The 19190-nt window shown below is 47.2% G+C and overlaps 1 protein-coding gene across 2 annotated transcripts in view; it reads right to left on the bottom strand.

Moving 5' to 3' along the window:
• The window catches only part of APCDD1 (APC down-regulated 1), a 33832-nt gene extending 14981 nt beyond the window's left edge, over positions 1–18851 (bottom strand). For both annotated transcript variants that reach the window (XR_006964207.1, XM_047090324.1), the window contains exons 1-3: positions 18733–18851; positions 5632–5815; positions 2058–2589 (exon numbers count right to left, since the gene is read on the bottom strand). Coding sequence is in view for 1 of the 2 variants with exons in the window: in XM_047090324.1 (XP_046946280.1) it covers positions 2058–2589; positions 5632–5815; positions 18733–18790 (774 nt within the window). In the remaining variant the exon portion in view is untranslated. The remainder of the gene's footprint in view (positions 1–2057; positions 2590–5631; positions 5816–18732) is intronic.
• Between the last annotated feature and the right edge of the window lie 339 nt (positions 18852–19190).

Here is a 19190-nt window from a genome sequence, read left to right on the forward strand (position 1 = left end):
TTCAGAGTGGGACCCGGTTGGTGCTCTTGGCTTGCATAACGTTTCTGGATTATCTGTGGGCCATGACATTCTTACCTCTCATTACCATAGATAGTTGAAGAGTTGGCTAGATTGTACTCAGAGAAAGCCAGATGTTTGGAGGAAAGCTCCTTACCCTGCTGCTCTCTCACACCAGAGATATCAAGAGCAGTTCTATTCATAGGGCAGCAGGTGGCTCAGTTGGTTAAACATCCGACTCTTGACTTCACCTCAGGTAATGATCTCACGGTTTGAGAGTTCGAGCCCCACACTGGGCTCTGTGCTGCCAGCATGGAGCCTGCTTGGGACTCTCTCTTCCCCTCTCTCTCTGACCACCCCACTCACATGCTCTCTCAAACTAAACAAACATTAAAAATAAAAAGGAGGGAAGTGCTGTTTAGCAGCAGCATTCAGCACCGCCTCTGGATGACACTTCCACCTGGAAGGGTCCCGCGATGGTACTGGGAGCCCGTGACTCCTAAAAATCTCCCCAGAAACCGCACCTGTGCCCAGGTGCCACTGTCCTCTGGATGCCTTTGTGTGATGTGCATTTGAGTGGAGCTTCAGCTTCTCAGCTCCTCCCCCATCCTGAGGGGTGCTGGGGGATCCCAGGCAGATACTGGGACGAAGGCAGGCAGGAAAGGCCACCCTCTCCCTCACTGCCCTAACTCACTTCTTCCTCCTCAGTGCGTCTGGCACCTTACGGCAGGACACAATCAAGCCGTGAGCCCAGGGAGCGTCTGGGGCCCTGGGCCCTCCGTCTGGCTTCACCTCACACGTGGGGACAGTCCCTGGTGAGACGCATCTAGAGGAAGCAGCCTCCGCCAAGTGGGCTTCCTCAGCAGATTTCCCACAATTATAATAAAGGCGACTTTCATTACAGGAGCTCACAATAACACAGATAAATAGAAGATAACACCAAGTGGTCTTTGGCAGGGAAAGTACTCTGGGATATCTCTACCAGTCATAAATGAACTCAAAGGACTAAGAAAAAAAAAAAAAGATGAAAAATAATGAGTAAACTGTCAAACAGAAGTCAAATGGGGCCCCTCATTTAGAAAATCATTGTTCTAGAGAAGATTCCACAGAAGCCAATCTGATGCAGGGGAGCACTGGAGAAATCTCCCCTGGCACCCTCTCTGCACCCCCTCCCTGTCTAGAGCTTCCCCAACTTCTGCGGTGGAAACGATCATGTTACAGGCTGACACGGATTCTGAGCCCATGGGAAGGAAATGCTTTGTGAATTCCAAATATAATTACTGGACTATCATTCAAGAAAAGAACATTATAAGGTTTTAATTGTTTCCTGCCCCCCTCCGTCCTCCCTGGTGATTACAGTGACTTTACATTTCACTTAGTCGAATGGAAAGAATGTGGGGTCTGGAGAAAGAGGGCTGGGTTCAAGTTCCAGTGCAGAACCTCCCTAACTGGGTGACCTGGGGCAAAGGACAACCCCTTGAATCTCTGCTGCCTCTCCCTTCAGCCCAATAGGGTGGCGACATCTGCCTCAAGGGGTCGTTGTGAAGACTGACAGCAGTAACGTGGGTGGGTGTAAGACCACAGCCTTACAAGAGCCCTGTCGCTTTCCCTCAGGCACCCCTCCGCCTCCTCCAGGGCTGGGATCATTGCTGTCGTTGTCTCTCCCAAGTGTGGTTATAACATCTCCGAATTCCCTTTATGCTTTCCTCTTAGAATCAAAGAAGATATTCCTGGAGGGTCAGAGCTAAACAGAGCCTTATGAATCTTCTAGAATAACCACCCCAGGATCCCCTAGCACACCAACAACCCCACTACCACCACCCATGTCAACAGGAAAACCACAGCCCCTGGTCGCAGAGCAAGGTGGTGGCCCAGCCAGGTCTCCTGCTTCTGCTGCGCGTGCCTCCCCGTGCAGCCCTCCACATCTCCCCCATGACGCCGGGTGCTTCCTCTCATGGGGCGCTTTGGGCCCCACTGACACGTCTCCCTGCGGGCCACTCATCTTACTTAATAAAGAACAAACAGCCCGTAGGCCGGGAGGGCGGTCAGCTGCAGGGTACCTTGGCATTCTGCAGCGGGGGCTGGTAACTGGACGGCCGATAGAACATCCTCTGCGAGGCGTCGGTGTGGATGTCCCCGAGGAAGAGCTCCTCCACCAGGCGGTCCAGGTTGTGCTGGAGGTACTGCTTCTCCACGCGGATGAGCTGCAGCTCGTGCATGGCGAAGTTCACGGCCTTGGTGCACTCGCAGCCATTCTCTTCTCGCCACAGGTCATAGGGCACGTCCTGCACCCAGGGGCCCCCGGCGGGCACGAAGCCGGGGCACGTGCGGTTCACCAGCTGGCTGAGCCTCTCGGCGACAGCCTCCGTGTGGCAGACGACCTGCACATTGTGCAGCTGGTAGTCGGCCTCAGTGCCCCCGCGGATGATCCAGGAGGCCTGGCGCAGGCGGACCTTGCCCCGGATGACGAGGGTGTAGGTGGGGCTCGTGCACCTGTTGCCGCCATAATAGAACTGGTAGGCCTTGAAGGTGTTGTTGTGGTAGAATCTGTAGGACCTTGTGATGAACTCTGGGCCCGACCTCACTTCACAGCTGGAGGAGAAAAGGGGAAGGAAGGCATTTTAAAACCCAAAGGCATGCGGAACAGATTCGTTACCCTGTCAAGAAATCATGGTCATGATAACAAACGTTTACTCGGCCGGACATTACTCTCTGCCTTCAGAGACACCAATTCATTGAATTCTCACGACAACCTCTGAGGAAAGTAGCATTGTTTCCATGTCACAGCTGGAGAAACCAAGGCACAAGAGATTAGGGAATGTGCCCCAGGCTCCAAAACCAGCCAGTAGCAGGAGCAGACCAGGAATCCAGGCAGTCTGGCTGCAGGTCTGTGTTCCTGATCTCTCTACACCACATTCTTTCATTCATTTTATGAACAAGCCAGGAGAGCCCAATCCTGCCAGCCTCACTTCCACCTGGGGGCCTGACTGCAGAGAAGTGTCTTCCTTTCTGGTGGGACGAGGGAAGAGTCTAGTGCTGGCCTATGAAGGAAGTATCCTTATGCTAGTGCAAAAATAGTTGATTTCCTGAACAATTCCCTTTTATGGACCTTGTCTAGAGCAGGCAGGTGCTGGATGTCTGTCATCCTGAAATGGAATCCGGTCTGGGGAGAAGTCACTTAGAGGCACTTGCACATTCACCCTCCCATCTAGTGAAAATTAATTTTCCCTCTCCTGGAAAAACAAAGGGTCCATTAGTGAAAAAGCAAAGCTAACATAACAACAGATATAAGGGTCCCTTCCGTCTGTGCTGACAAAATGACAATGACAAAATGGTTTTATGCTGTGGCTTTAGATAAATGCTGGATTCCTAGGCCGGAAATACTTGGATGAGGTCTACAGGGCACAAATGGCTCACAGGAACTGATCACCGCTGTACCTGTGGCCAGTTCCTGTCTCTGCAGCACAGCCCGCACCAGAGAAATGCTGGAGAGTTTCTTCAACACATCGGCCAAAGAGCCAAAGACTCCGTCCTCTGTAACCCTCTGCTAGATCCCACTCTCAGTTATATCATGACTTACATGTCATCAGTTTTGACCTTATAAACCTGCTCCAATCTGTGATATGTATATATATATATAATATATATATATATATATACGTATGTATACACACACACATTTTTTCATATATATATATATATACACAATGTAATATCAGAACTCAATGTGATACACAATATATCACATATCATGTTATATCTATAGTATTTACTATATGTTATTTATAATAATTTTGGTTTGAGCAGATCCAGCATCGCTAAATCAAGCAGTGGGGCTGAAATCTCAAAGGCCCGTGCTTCTCAAAATTGCTAACATTTCCTTTTTTCAGCTCACACACTGGAAAGAGGTAAACATTACTCCAAGCGGGCGCCTCCCTCTGGGGAGGGCAGTCAGTGAATGTCCGATGAGGGTGCATGCACAGAAGGCACTCAGAGGAACTCGGCAGAGTCTGCAGAGACGGCTTGGAAGGAGACAGACATAAGGCTCCTCCCCCCTAGGAAGGAGGCTCCCTTTGGCGTGAGTGGTAAATGCAGTTTAACTGCTCATCTGGGCACTGGTGGTGGTGTGCCTCGGGGGGCTCCAGAGCTCGGCGCTCTGAGCATCTCAAGTCCTCCACACTCCACGGACCCACCACCTCCCTCACCTAGGCCTCCTCGCCGCTAGATGCACCTGCTGCGTCTTTTAATTGGTCAACCTCACATCACTTTTCTACCACTCAGCCAGGGTGCCTCGTATGAAAGCATGGTCTTTGCTGCAAACTCGTCAAAGACCTTCCAGTTCTGCTCTTGGATGGTAAGTCCAGTTCGGACAGACGTGCTCTGGCTGGCTTTGCCCGCCTCAGGAGCCTCCTCTGGAGCTGTTCTCCCCAGATCAGACACCCAGGTTTACTGCACCTCAGCTACCAGGATTCTGGGTCAGTTGTTTCTCCAACCCAGCCTTTGCTAGTTCTTCCAGATGGAAAGCTCTTCCCTGGGTCTTTGCACAGCTAACGACATCCCAGCTCAAGTGTCCTCTCCTTCGGTAGCCTTTCCTGACCCCACCCCCATCCTAAAATAAGGTCCCTGGTATTCCCCTTTAGCACCTGTTGTTTTTTTCCCTCTTCATAGCACTTCTTTGCATGTTTATTTGAAAAATTCCTGAAGACAGGGACCATGTCTTGTTTTGTTCACTGCTATGTACACAAAATCTAGAACAGTACTTGGCACACAGTAAATAGTTGTGCAATCAATAAATATTTTTTTTTGAATAAAATGATAAATTATTAAAAGCACATCGCGTTCAGGCTGTGCAAATATTTACCATCTCCTTATTTTAAGAAACCCCATCTTTAGAAAAAAATAAAACCTCTGGGTCTTCATCATCTTATAAAATTCCTTTTTTGTCTTCTCTGTGTGCATTTGATCCCTCCCCAAGGTACCTGGAGGCTGCAAGGGAGAAGTGATTAGATCCCAGAGTGAGCCTTGTTAATTCTCAACAATTTAATGGGTAGGGGAAAAACTGCAGGTCTGCCTCTAGGCTATTTTTAAAAGCTCTAATGGAAGATAAGCCAGAGCTCAAACTGGGATAAATCTCAGCTCTGCAACCTGGAAAAGAGTCCAAGATCTACGCCCTGGCTAGTAGAGGTAGCCTGAGTACTTTTTCACGTACTCTTAGAACCCTGAAGCCGTATATTAAATTACCAGAATATGGCTAGAATATTTAGACCATCAGAACCTTGCAAGTCATGTTTCAGGGTTGGTGAAACACAGACTCCTAATTTCACTTGCTAATGGTTTCTTTTCATACACGAGTGGTCCCACAGACTTCGGTAAACAAGGACCCATTCACTCACACCCCTTGGTTAACAGTGGTACATCTCTGCTTTAGCTAAGATTTCTACAGTACTTAGCTCTGTTTCTTTACCAACCAGAGTTTCAAAGTGTCGCTTGGCTTTTAGTTAGAACTTAGATAACACCTACACCATTGCAGATAGGAGAGAGTCTCTGTGCATCTGAGAAACCCTAAGAAAGGCCTTCCATAGACATTGTGCTCTCTGGTCCCTCCCTGGCCCGGTCCAGCCCTGGCCCTCTTACCCAGTGGACACCCAGTGGCCCTCGATCGCTGGTGGCATCTGCACAGTGATCCTGGCGCCATTGTGGAGATGTTTGAGCATGTGATGGCACTGTGATTCCTTGAAAGCCCTCCAGGCACTTTTCTCTAAGGATCTGGGATGGGATCTGCTGTCAGGATGAAGGAGGGCAGAACCCTCTCCCAGCCCTGAAAGAGAAAAGTGGAAGTTCGCTGAAAGGAGAGCTTGCAGCAGACAGGAAGGAGTCAGGCTGAGGAACTGCTCCTTGGCTGGAAATCACTGCAAGTGGGAAACGCACTCCTACCCCGCCATGCTTATCACTGTCTCTGTTCTCGTGGAGTTCACATCTCAAAGGCAGAGGTGTCCCTGGAGACCGTTTCCCAGGTGGGAAAGCCGAGGCCCATGGAGACAACACGGACTCGCGGGAGGTCTCTTGGCTAGTTCCTGGAAAAGCCTGAGCTCAAATCCGTGCATCTGTGAAGCAGCAAATAAGGTCGTGCATCCAAACGAGCAGCTTACAGTGCAGGCAAATGAATGTAACAGGGACTGAAGAGAGAAAGGAACATGTCCCAAGGGAGGAGTAAGAAAGGGGTCGTGCAGGGACCCATTTAGGGGAGGAGGGGGAAGAGTGTGGAAATCAGCCTCAGTGGAAAGGGAAAGGGAATTGTGATGGAGGGGAGAAAGGCCCAGGAACAACTCGGATAGACTCCCATCCGACATGTGCTCCCTGGCTTGGCTCCCAGCTGTTCCCGCCAAGCCTTCCATCCTCTGGTTCTGTCTCTGGATGCACACCCTCCACAGGGCTGCCCATCAGTCGGGTATAAGTCGTATTACCCGCCCTACAGTGGGGAAGTGTGGGACACTTTCCCCCAGTTACATTCCCACTCCAACTCTTCACACCCACAAAGTCGGTGACAATACAGGGTTCTAATAGGAATAACTACAAGAAGACTGTACATTTTTATTTCCCATGGGTAAAGGGATATTAGGACTAAGTTTGTCTTCAGTATAAGTGGTTTATGTTGCCGGACACTTAACCACGCAAAATAGTCACCAGCCCCACGTTCAGAATAAAGCCATGCTGGCAAATGAAGTTATACTCTGAAAACCCATTGTTTTGAGATTCACTCCTGAAGTAATTAACACATTAATACGACTTCATCGTGGACCTACTAAGTACTCAGCACCTTGTTAGCAACCCCCCCCCCCCCGCAAAACACCAGTTAGACAAATGTATAAAAACAAAATAGAAATATACACGAAATAAATAAAATACATCTGTTAGAATGCTACCTATGAGGGGGCAATCATATATTTTTTAATCAACACCTTAATAACTTCATAGAGAAACCATGGCTTACAAGAGAAAATTTAATTTAATTTAAAAATGAAACGTTAGACCCAGAATATGGTGACTTACAGCAACATGATGAAATCTACTGGGGAAACTCAGACCCACAGGTTGATAACATTCAGATATTTGTAAAATATTCAGATTTTCAGATATTTGCCATGATTCAGAGGGCTGAACGGATCCTTTGTGGAAAGTCCTTGGTACTGAGAAGACAGCAGTCTCCACGTGGGAAGTCTGGGGCTTTCCTCTGAGCAACGTGCTGGCCGTGGGCTAGAGCAGGGATTATTCTTATGTATCTTATATGAAGCGAACAGGGAACGAGGCAGAGACACCTATGGGTACAGTTCAACTAAATGACAAGTGTGAAAAAAGATTCTAAAACGAGATGATGGTGCTGTGTTCAAATGGCATGCAACCTCACCACCAACCCCGTGTCGCCCAGCCAGGTGATTGGGACCCCAGCCAGAATGAGAGAAACACTGAAATCCGAAATCCACGTTGGGTGGTGTCGATGCTCGTGGCTGTTCCATGAGGACCTTCTTTCCCGTGGCCCCTGCTTCCAGGGAGGAAGGAAGAGTGGCATTTCTCGGTACCCTTTCTGCCTCCCTCATTCACCCTTCCCCAGTGAAGCCTGGTGCAGGATGGAGAAGGAAACAAGTGTGTGTGACCACGCCCTTTTCTCTTTCTTTGCCAAACTGGCCTGTTTTCAAAATATAGTTCACCCTTGAACAACATGTTATATGTTTTATGTACTGTATTCTTACAATAAGGCAATCTAGAGGAAAGAAAATGTTCTCAAGAAAATCATAAGAGAAAATAAATTTATAGCACTGTAGTGTCTTTATTGAAAAAAAAATAGTCCACATGTAAGTGGACCCACTCAGTTCAAACCTGTGTTGTTCAAGAGTCAACTGCTCGTGTATCTTGATCAGCTCCCACACTCGCCACGTAGTAAGGACCCCACCCCTTCCGATGCTTGACTGTGGCACTAGGCCAGGTGGAAAGTCTGAAAACTTCAGGGGTGAACTGTTAGCAATCCTATCCTGGCCATCATCTATACGGTATCTTCTGATTTTTATCACAATCCTCATGTTTTCATGTCTTCATCTGTCTGAGACCTCTGTTGATCTGTCAGTTGGCTTTGAACTAGAGGAGGGAGAGGGGGTACTATGGACTATACCTCCCACCAATCCCACAAGTTGTAATTATCCTGATGATGGGAAGCATTTCCTGAATTCCCTGTCAGGCAATCAAGAAATGAAAGACAGTACAGCTTGCTGTCTCTGGTAGGTCAATGGACTGTGTGATCAATTACAATGTTAATTCAAGTTACAAAGCAGTGGGAGTTGGGGAAGGCTCTGCTTTAAATGCGACACTAAACATTTAGTAAAGAACCATCAGCTCGCTATCAACCAAGCTATGTTCTAAAATTCGATTTGTAAGCCCCTTTATACCCCGCAACTGTTTTCCTGTAAAGATGATGAAAGCCGGGAGGATAGTGGGTATGGGCGAAATATCTGGAGCTAGGCTGCGTGAGTTTGAAACTGGATCTGCCACTTAAAGGGTTTCTCTGAATCTAAGACGTCAAGGATTGTTAAGATGCATCATTATTTTACTACTAGTGACAAAACACTTGCATTTAAATGAGGACACAATGCCTGAACTACAGTCCCGAGATACCCCGAATCAGAGTAGCATTTGCTACTCTGACATCGCTTTTATCTGTTGCAAGAGATTTGACAATGTCTCTTGCCTCCGGCTGCAATGCTTCACACGTGACAGGCAATATGTTTGCTTTGCAAGGATCTCAACAGCAAAACAACAAACACAGCCACACCGTTTTGTGGGTATCTTCCTTTCCAGGTAATTGATCACTGCTAACATGAGAAAATATAGAATTGCAGTTATTCTTCCAGCGATAAGTATTTGCCTCATTGATGTCACACTAACGCTCTGCTGCTCTATTATGAGGCCACTCCAATTTTCACAGTGGTTTTTCTTTCCAGCGCAAAGAGTGTAATTTATCAGTAAGTTACAGAGAAAGCAACCAAGCATGCGGGGCTCAAACGTTTACTCTACTTTCAAAACCAACCTGTCTGCAACTAACCCATAGACATGGAGTCACAAGGAACACATAAGGGAAGTGAAGGGATGACAGTGTGTGCCACTATGTCCAGGTTCACAGAGGCAAAGGCCGTATCACCCCCTGACTGCTCCCGGCAGGCTAACAGGGACTGGAACCCCCATCGACCATAAGATGCATATCCACTGCAGAGATCTTAAAATGGGAAGAAAATGTGTTTCTTACAATCGATGAAACACACCATTAGCACTGTGACCTTAAACAAATGACTTAACCTCACCAAGCTTCTGTGTACTCATCTGTAAAAAGGGGATAACACTACCCATCTCTTAGGGCTGGTCTCAGGATTATCGGAGACTGTCTTCCTTAGCACAGGCACATAGTTCTCATTAAATGTGTTATTATTTTAAATAACGATTAGGCTCTTAGACTGCCCTCAAAAAGTCCATTCTAACTAATAGAACAGCTAAAATAATGGGAAAAGTCATCCAGAGCCAGGCCCCTCTGGGCTCTGAGAATGGCACGAGGCTCCCCGGCAAAGTTAACTGGTGACCCTGATGCAGAAGAAGGTGGGACCCAAAGCACCGGGCTCTGTGGTTGTTGACGAGTTCTACTCAGTTTAACAAATACCTATTCACTCTTACTTTGTATATTTCAGGAGCTGGAAGCATGACCAAGAATGAAGGTAAGTTTTTCTGACCTTGAGGCTCTTAAGGACTCATTGGCCTGGATGTCAAAGAACAAGGGTGGAGATGATGAAGGAGGGCTCTGGGAAGGAAGCTGGGAGTTCAAAGGCAGAGGAAGAGGGAGTGGTGGTCAGGATTTGCATGGATCGTTCATAAGGCCAGTCACACAGGAAGGGAGCCTACAGTGATGCTTTCTAACCGAGGGTGGAAGAAATAAAACCCCAGAACCGCCAACACACAAACCATTTGAAAGCAGGCAAAAGATCATTACATCACTTGGGTTTCTAGAGACATATCTCCACTTGGCCATCGCTCTCATCAGACAACGAGTAAAGCTCACAGACCCAGCAAGGCTGTCAGGGGAGGAGAGTGGTAGTGTGAGCAGCCATATGGAGAAGAACTCTTCAGTTAGCACAGCTTCTCAGCACACAGTGAGTTAGGGTTTGCACTCATGGCTGATGCTATATTTTTAGCGTAGAAAAAATGGGATTTGTTCCCTTTCTATCTTTGCCCTTTGAAGTACCCACCACCTTGGTTACCATTAAGGAGCAAAATTAAATGGGTCACGTGAGGGGCGCCTGGGTGGCTCAGTCGGTTAAGCGTCCGACTTTGGCTCAGGTCATGATCTCACAGTCCGTGAGTTCAAGCCCCGCGTCGGGCTCTGGGCTGACGGCTCAGAGCCTGGAGCCTGCTTCAGATTCTGTGTCTCCCTCTCTCTCTGCCCCTCCCTCGTTCATGCTCTGTCTCTCTCTGTCTCAAAAATAAATAAACATTAAAAAAAAAATGGGTCACGTGAAAGTAGGACCTGCTGTACGGTAGGAGAAACTCTTTGGTCTGCAGTCAACTGCCAACAGTGGTCTCCAACGTTTACTCGTTTTGTCTGGTGTGGAAACTCTGGGAGGCCTTCTCATGAGTGCTACTTCTATTAATTGGCTTAGAATTAAAAGGCCATTTGAAGCACCAAGTCTAGCTGCAATAGAGGTCAGGTATAATAGCTCTCCTTATCCCCCAAGACTTCCTCCTCTGTTTCAGCCATGGTGTGCCCTCCAAGGAGACCAGCCTTACTAACCCAGGGACCCCTTTGTTCATTGTATCGCTCAGAGTATGTCAACTCCAATTTGGGACTGAAACTAGTAACTCATTCATCAGAATGAGAAACCATCAGGATGGTTCTGAAGGGCCAGGCTCTGTTCTAGGCACTGAAGCTACACACATTATGCTCTGAGGGAGTCTCAGTTGGGCCAGAAACCAGACCCCGAGTGGGCTTGTAGAGGGCCTCATAAGGACAGCGAGAGCAGTCTCTAAATTCATCCTTGGAGGGTTCATGGAGGGGCAGCCATGTCTCGAACACTGAACCAAAGTGGTCTAGGCAGAGTGTGCAGCCTATCCAAACATAAAGAGGCGGACAGGAGGGGATCACATAGGAGGAACTGGGGATAGACTCAGGGAGGGGGGACCACAGGGCGGCCCATGACAGAAGAGCAGAGAGGCAGGGCCGTGATCAAGAGTGTCACGGTCATATTGAGTGTGCATTTCACTGGAAAGGTGAAGAGAAACCATCAAAACACTTTAAGCTATGTCACAGCACAATAAGAATTCCAATTGGGGAAGATCACTTTTCCCATTTTCGGAGGGATGGGAAACAGATAGGAAAGAGGAAGATCCATTATGAAGCTTCTACTATGGGTCAGTGTATCGTTTGGTTCAGTGTATCATTTTTGCCTGAATAAATGAGAAGGGAACCACTCTGGACAAATAGCAGTAAATCTCTTTTGTAGTCTTGGGAGTTTTTTGTACTGGCCATCTCTTGCGTGTTGTAGAGAAGGTATATGAGAAGTTATAGTCAAAGAAAGGAAAGGGGGGGGAATGGAGGAGGGGAGAAAGGAAAATAGGAACCTATACTAATTTAGCACTACATCTGAAATAAAACTTGTGCAAAATATTTCTATGTCCTACTTTAATTTTAAATTGTGTAAGTCCGTCATCCTGGTACTTAGCAGTGTAGTAATCAAGGATGGTGACTATCATAATGGTTCCTGAGTATTCCTATTATTTATACTAAACGCGCTTGTTATATATAACTTTTTTTTTTAGTTTTTTTTTCAACGTTTATTTATTTTTGGGACAGAGAGAGACAGAGCATGAACGGGGGAGGGGCAGAGAGAGAGGGAGACACAGAATCGGAAACAGGCTCCAGTCTCCGAGCCATCATCCCAGACCCCGACGCGGGGCTCGAACTCACGGACCGCGAGATCGTGACCTGGCTGAAGTTGGACGCTTAACCGACTGCGCCACCCAGGCGCCCCATATAATAACTTTTTAAAACCTCCACTTAATTGGATTACCTATGTAACTGGAAGTGTTGACTAATCACAATATCTAGTTGTTGAAAATTCTGCCATTGTGTGTTGAACGCAGTTGACATTTACGGTCTTGCTTTGATGATTTAGGTTCTCAAAGTGGCTCAAGGTCATTACTAGGAACATCAGTCCTTGTAGGATGGTACTTTGGATACAGAGATACTGGGGTGAACAGGTAATTACTCTGTTTAAGCCATGAAAGTTTTTTTTTCCTCATTTTTTTTAATAAGACAAGAGTGACAAAGTCTGTGTGTGGGAATGCGGGTGCGAGTAACATCAACAATTTGGTTCACTGAGGATTCTAGACATTTTGGCTAATTGAGAAGACTAGCTCATTGGGTTCTCATTTATTAAGATTTTTGCTGCAAATGAATCCAAGGGAAAGAGCATCTCAAAGGATTAAAAACCAACACCCCTACAATAAGAAAGTGACTGTGAATTCAGTCCCAAAGGCAGCTTTGGGTGGGTCATGTAATATGTGCCTTTTATCTGTTTAAAAGTAAAAATTATAGTAATGGTAATAATAACTAAAGTCGATGGGTTATATAGATTGCCAGTCTGCGACACCAACTGAACTGGAAGCTCTCCACAGCATCGTGCCCTGTCCGGCAGAGGTCCAAATCAGGAAAATGACTTCACCATAAAATGGTCTCCAGCATTGGGTGGGGGGGGGTCCCCTGCTGGGCTCAGATAAAATTATGATGACAAATACGTACTTCTTTCAAGTGAGTGTGGGGGAAATAAGTAGATTCTGGAAGGAAATTATTCATCTATTGAAAAAAAATTAATTCCTGAAGGTTTTAGGATGTAATTCTACAGATTACCATTTCTAGAGAACTAAATGAGACCCTGGAGCTCTGGAGGGTTTATTCACGTGTATGCCTGTGTGTGTGTGTGCGCACACATGCACACACACAAATGATTTACTCCCAGGGAATAAATCATTCTATACTAGTAATCCAAAATGACTGTAGAATGACCTTAACCACTATCATAATTGTAACAGTCTACTGTTCAGAGGCTGAAAACTCTCAATGATATCAATAAAAAAAACCATAGAGTTCCCAAAATGAAGCATAGGGTTGACCACCTACACAGAGATTTACACCCTAAATACAAAGCATATGGGACCAGGTGACTGTTTATACCACCGAATTCACCAGATTATGCATTCAGAAAGCAGTTCTTGGCACAGTTTTCAGAGGGAATGAATATAGTACCTCTCCTACAGTCATCCATGGCAAAGCTTGTTCCTAAACCCACAGTGTTGTCAGGAAGCAAGCCAATCCAGGGACAGGGACCAAACAGAAGAGTGAAGGGTGGGGGTTTGGGGAGGAAGCAGGGGCTACTTGCGTTTTGAAAGTCAATATTCATTCATTCACCAAGTAGCTGAGTGCCTACTACCTGTGAGGTTCTCTCTCAAGCATGGGACATTGTTTATAAATGAAAGGAAAGGTAGGTATACCCCAAGTCCAAATCGCCAACTTTTCAGTAACATTAAAATTTCTGAATTTTCTAGATATATTCCAGAGTTTTTCACCTATCTAGATTGAGAACCAAAAGCTCCAAACTGCTTTACGTGTAGTAAAATGCAAAATTAGTGGGGAAGGAAACAATTTTCCAGCACACTGGGACTGAACTAATCTTTGATCAGGTCAGTCTTTAGAATATGTGGTTGAATGCTTCAAAAAAATTTCAAGAGCTAAATAAGCATAATGTGAAAATATTAACAATGGTTGTCTCTGGGTAGAGGGTTTTGAGCGATTCTTTTCTTGCTCATTTCGCATGCTCCTGTTTTCAATAACGTGACATATATTACTTGGATAACCAGAATGAGAACGTATTCTCAAGTTAGAACTGGTGTGATATGTAAAAACCCAAAGCAGATAAAATGTGACTGATTAGATTAAATGAAGGTAATTACTTGGCCATGAAATTGCCCAGCCCAATTATATAAGCAGTCATTACTGTAAATGTATGCTTTACCCTGGATTCTGCTAGATAAGCCCCAGCACAGTTTTCCATGTGCTGGAATAAAAGCACGCACGCATTGCAGACAAACTGGATTTTACGACCGTGTGGGTAGCTGTGCCTACCAAACTCTTATCCCAAATTGTTTTTTGAGACAAAAGCTAAAAGAGCTGCTTTGCCAATCTTTAAGCCTTTTTATCTAAAGGATATTATATTATAATAAAGTCAAGATTTCAAATTCCTGGCTCCATTCAGCTGTCGTTGCAAAGGAGGTAATTTTCGATGTCCTTTTCTTCTAATGCCACAGTCCCCAGGCTAGACACTGGGGTTGAACTGGAGCCACAGACTGCGAAATTTGCATGTTGCCTCTGAAACTGACTACTGCTGCCTGCCACACCCGTCCTCTTCAGCTCGGTCGCGTGCATGTGCGTGCATGTGTGGTGCGTGCGTATGGAGTGTGTGCGTGGTGTGCACGTGGTACGTGTATGTTTGGTGTGGTTTGTGGCGATTCTCAGCAGGGAAAATACTGCAGTCATCTAGAGCCTGCCACGCTCCCAGCTCTGCTTTTGTTTCCTCGCCCTTCGATATTCTTTGGGGCTCTGCAGGAAAGGCAGTGTGCATCTCCTCACACCTCCTGTCCCTAGCATGCAGGGCCTCTTGGCCCAGAGTAGGACCTCATAAACGTACCTCCTGAACGAGTGGTTAGCCGAACGAAACGGGACAACTCCCACAGAACAGAATACTCTTAATGATTTTAGGGCGACATTGTATCATTTCTCTGACCTAGATACCTATCATGTGACTTTCCTGAAAAATTCTATTCCCGCATTAGAGAGAAGGAAACAAGGATCTATACACACAAAATCTTAACACGGCAAGAAGTTGTGCGTGGATGACGGTGGCAGGTTCTGTGCTTCAACTACATACACGAGACTCTATAGAAGACATGTCCTCCTGTGTTAGCTGTCAGCAGATGTATACAATCACTAACATCTCTTTTTATGTTTCTAGTCTTAAATGTTCTATGCTCCACTTTAATTGATTACATCAAGTTGTCATCAGTCTGTCCCTAAGCAGTATATAATTACTCAGTCATATCATCCACTTAATGGTTGATTCTCTTCTCATTTGGGGAGAAAAAAGAATAAATGTGGCTATTATAGATCTGCCTGGCCACATGTTTGAAGCAAGTCCATTTATTTCACAAGAGAATATTTAACATCTAAGACCCTTGCTCCCTGTTATGTACTAATGAGTCATATTTCTTTTCAAGATTTCATTTTATGACCAACAGGGAAAGGGCGCAGGAAACACAATGTTTTCTTGGTTACAAAACCGGTCTTCAGAAAAATGGTATTTCAAAGATTCCTATCTTACCCTAGTTAAGGGTTTCCTTAGATTTTGTTGGTGAAGGTATCATTTGGAAATCTACAGGTTTTGTGTGTGTGTGTGTGTGTGTGTGTGTGTGTGTTTCAAGTTTTGCTAGAATATGCTTGAATGAAAGGGAATGGCTCAAAAGTGCCTTCACCTTTCAAAAAAGTCAATGAATTCTGAACAAGTAAACAGCTCTGGGGAATAGAACATCTCCCCCAGCATCAGTTCCAAAACTTAAAATCAAAGGTTTCCATTAGCAAAGAGAGTCAGCACTTTGCTGCGCATTAAAGCACCACTTATTCTGGAATACCTCATGCTAATCTGTGTTTCTGGAGCCGAATGATTTTTGTGGCTTTTCATCTAAGCAAAGAAAACAGTGATAATGGACATCTTCCAGCTGCATTCTTCCGTGACATTCAATAGGTTTTTTTTGGATTAAGAAATGCAATTGTTTTCAGAAGCTGAAGGAGAAGAAAGTAAAACTGACATGTATACTTTTATTCCATCAAATTTTGAACTTGAGTTTTGCACTACATTTACAGCTTTACAAAACAGCAAAAACAAACCACAGGCTCGAGTCTAGCTGGAGCCTAACTTACTCACCAATAGGAGCCGGGGGTGATTTATGACTTGCAATGAGTTGAAATAAAAGTAACCAACAAACTGAGCAAAGACTGGAGGCCAAACATCATAGTTTCTACAGCATCCTCATGCAGAATCTTCATGAAGGCCCTGTGCCCTTTTAAATCTCATTAATGTGACTTGCAGGTGTAACAATCTATAAATGTCTGAAACTACATTTATTAAAGTTGGTCACAAATACACTCATAACTCTAGAAAATGTGTTTTTACCTACTAATAGTTACCATGAATAGACAAATAATGTCCTATGGTTAGCAAAATAAAATGCCTAGGTATCGAGGGAAAAAAATCATTAAGCCATTCTAAAAAGATCTCAGGTAATCTTCAGACTCATAACTATTAAAATATATGATCAAGTTCATCTGTCACTACCAAATTTGTAAATGCTTGTAAAACCCCTCCCTATAGAATAGGACACATTCATCAAGGCATTCTCCTGGATTAAGTTGATTAACACCCATTTTCTGTTAAAATTACTTCCATCGGGTAGAATCAGGAAGAAAAAGGGGAGAGGGAGCATACTCCATTCTTTCTTGGTGCTTTACACTATCCTAACGAATTATGACAAGCCCTTCTTAAATCCCAAGGATTCATGCATTGCACAACTATTCCATCTGTTTATTTTTTGTGCTAGGGTCCAACACTCCCTGCAGGATCTAAGTTGATCTTTGAGCAACTTCAGTGTTAATAATTTTGCCATTGCAGATTCACTTTGAAATTGGATAGCTTTTTGCAGGGTATCAATGTCATCCAATTAAACTTCGCAAACTCCTTTTTTATCTTACATCCTCTTCGTCACACAGGCACACACGTGCACACAAGCACGGGGTCTGCCCCCCTCCCCCTTCCTCGGGTTACAGTGCAGACTGGCCCCTTCCTTCCTCCCTCCCACCACAAGGTTCTCTCCCCAGCACCACCGGGTCTGGGTAAATCGCTCGTTCCAAGACGTTCAGGCCAACACGGACTCAAGTTTGGAGATTAGGGGCTACACTCACTAAGGATATACTTGGGCTCTTATTACGAACTATTAGTTACTATCCCAGCTTGGACTGGCGGGGCCCTAATTACAACCCCCACCTCTGAAAAGAGAGAGAGAAAGTTGGGAATGAGACGGTCCACACTGCACATCTGAGGACCACTTTTGTAGTGCAAAAGGCAATGAGCTTATGCGAAAAAATTCTGTTTATGCCAAACTCTCAAGTAATTTCTCATTTCAAAAGTCATTTGACCACACTGCCATTTTTGCTCACAGATATTACAACAGATTTTTTTAAGGGGACAATTTTGTCTGTTTCATCTCTCTCACCCTCTTTTTCCCCCCTGGTGTGTGTGGCAGCTGCTGTTTGATCTGTTCATTGGCTCTGATTTGTTTCATGTTTCAGCCAAAGATTAAAACTGCTCTGTAATTCTAAGCAGATGGGCCTAGGAGTGCAACCCTATAATTATACCTTCTCTCCCCGGCCCTCGAACTGCAAGCCTTCCATCCTGACTTTTAAAGTCTGGGATCACTGGGGCTCGGGGTACACACCTTGGCAATCAGGCAGGTCTGGCCCCACCAGACACCTTAGCAGGGCTGCAGGGCTGGAGCTGTCTGCCCTGAAGCCCTACTACAAAGAAAAGAGCCACTTCTAGCCCCTGGATTCTCCCCCTCTTCCCTTCCTAGATCTTGGGGGGGGGCCGGGGGGGGATGGGGGGCACAGCTTGGTCTTCAGTGCTGGCAACAATGCATTCTGAAGCTCCATCCTGCTGCAGATCCTCAGAAACCCAGAGTGTCCTCGAGGGTGCTCATCTGCCCTGCAGGGGTTGTGGAGGCCACGGCGTTGACGCTCTGCCGAAATGTCAGGTGTCCACCATTAGGGAAAGTTCACTCTGGATTTCTGAATCAGCACAGTGCGTTCTGCCCACCGCCTGCAGCGAGAATCAACACCAACCTACCACAAAATCTGCCTTATTTTTCTCAGGGCAATTCCTGGAACTCTTTGAAAGCGCTGATGAGTTCTCCGGCTAAGGGGTTACCGGAGCCCCTGAGAAAATGCGGCACACGAAGCGCAGAAACAAAACCATCCAGCGAGAGTATGCGGGAGATGAGGCGTCCCGTCCCGGAGAACCTTAGCAGACTGGTTTTAATGACTACACCGTGGCCATGAAAGTGTCCCCTGCTCCTTGAACTGCACCCAGTCCACTTGGGAGAGAGCCCCATCGCCACACCTCGGGAGGCACCAGTCCTCTCTGAGGCCACAGAGAAACCCGCGCGGGCTGCTTTTCCCCCTTAAACGACCACAGTTTCGCTTTACAGACCCACAAAAGCCTGGACCACATCAAGAGCCCCTCCGGCAGGCGCCGTGACACTTTGGAGACGGGATCGCCAAGCCTGCGATTTCATGACAGTCTGGACTCTGAAAATCCAACAGGCTGCGTAAAAGTTTTCCCTCGGACTTGAAGCAATCCATTCAGGAGCTAAAAGGTGTCTGTGTGTGAGCTCTGCACCCTTCCAGAAAGCAAGCTCCAGCCGCAAACCAGCTCCGGGCGCCGCCGGGGAACCCGGGAGCCCCCCTCCCGGGGGGGGGGCGGGCAGGGGATGGGGGTGGGAGCAGCGGCTGCGCCCGGGTTCCGCGGCGCCGGCGGAGGAACTCACCGTGAAGCAGGAGGGCCGGGAACAGGTACGCGAGCAGGAGGCGGCACAGACCGGACATCTCCAGTCCTCCTCCGGGACCGCGCGAGCCGCCCGCCGGCCAGGGACGCCGCTCCCCGGGAACGGCCGCGGCGCCGCGCGCGCTCTGTCCCCCCGCCTCCAGCCCGGAGGACGCGACGAGGCGGCGGCGCCCGGCGAGGCGGGCGAGGCGAGCGCGGCGGCGCGGGGACACGGGCGGCCGGCCCAGGCCCCGCGCGTCAGGCGGCCGCGGCGCGCCCCATGCCCCAGGGGCGCGGCGCGGGGGCTGCGGGGCGCGCGCTCCCTGGGCGCCGTCGGGCCCCGCGCGCCCGGCCCGGCCCTGTCCGCGCTCCCGGCCTTCAGGCTCCCGTGCCGTCCGCGTCCCGTCCCGGCCGCCGCCGCCTCTGCCGCCGCGCGCCGCTCGGAGCTGCAGTGGCCGCCAC

Source organism: Lynx rufus, unplaced genomic scaffold (genome assembly GCF_022079265.1).
Source record: "Lynx rufus isolate CCGP_SWC_20201006 ecotype Redwood Valley unplaced genomic scaffold, mLynRuf1.p SCAF_29, whole genome shotgun sequence".
Classification (NCBI taxonomy): domain Eukaryota; kingdom Metazoa; phylum Chordata; class Mammalia; order Carnivora; family Felidae; genus Lynx; species Lynx rufus.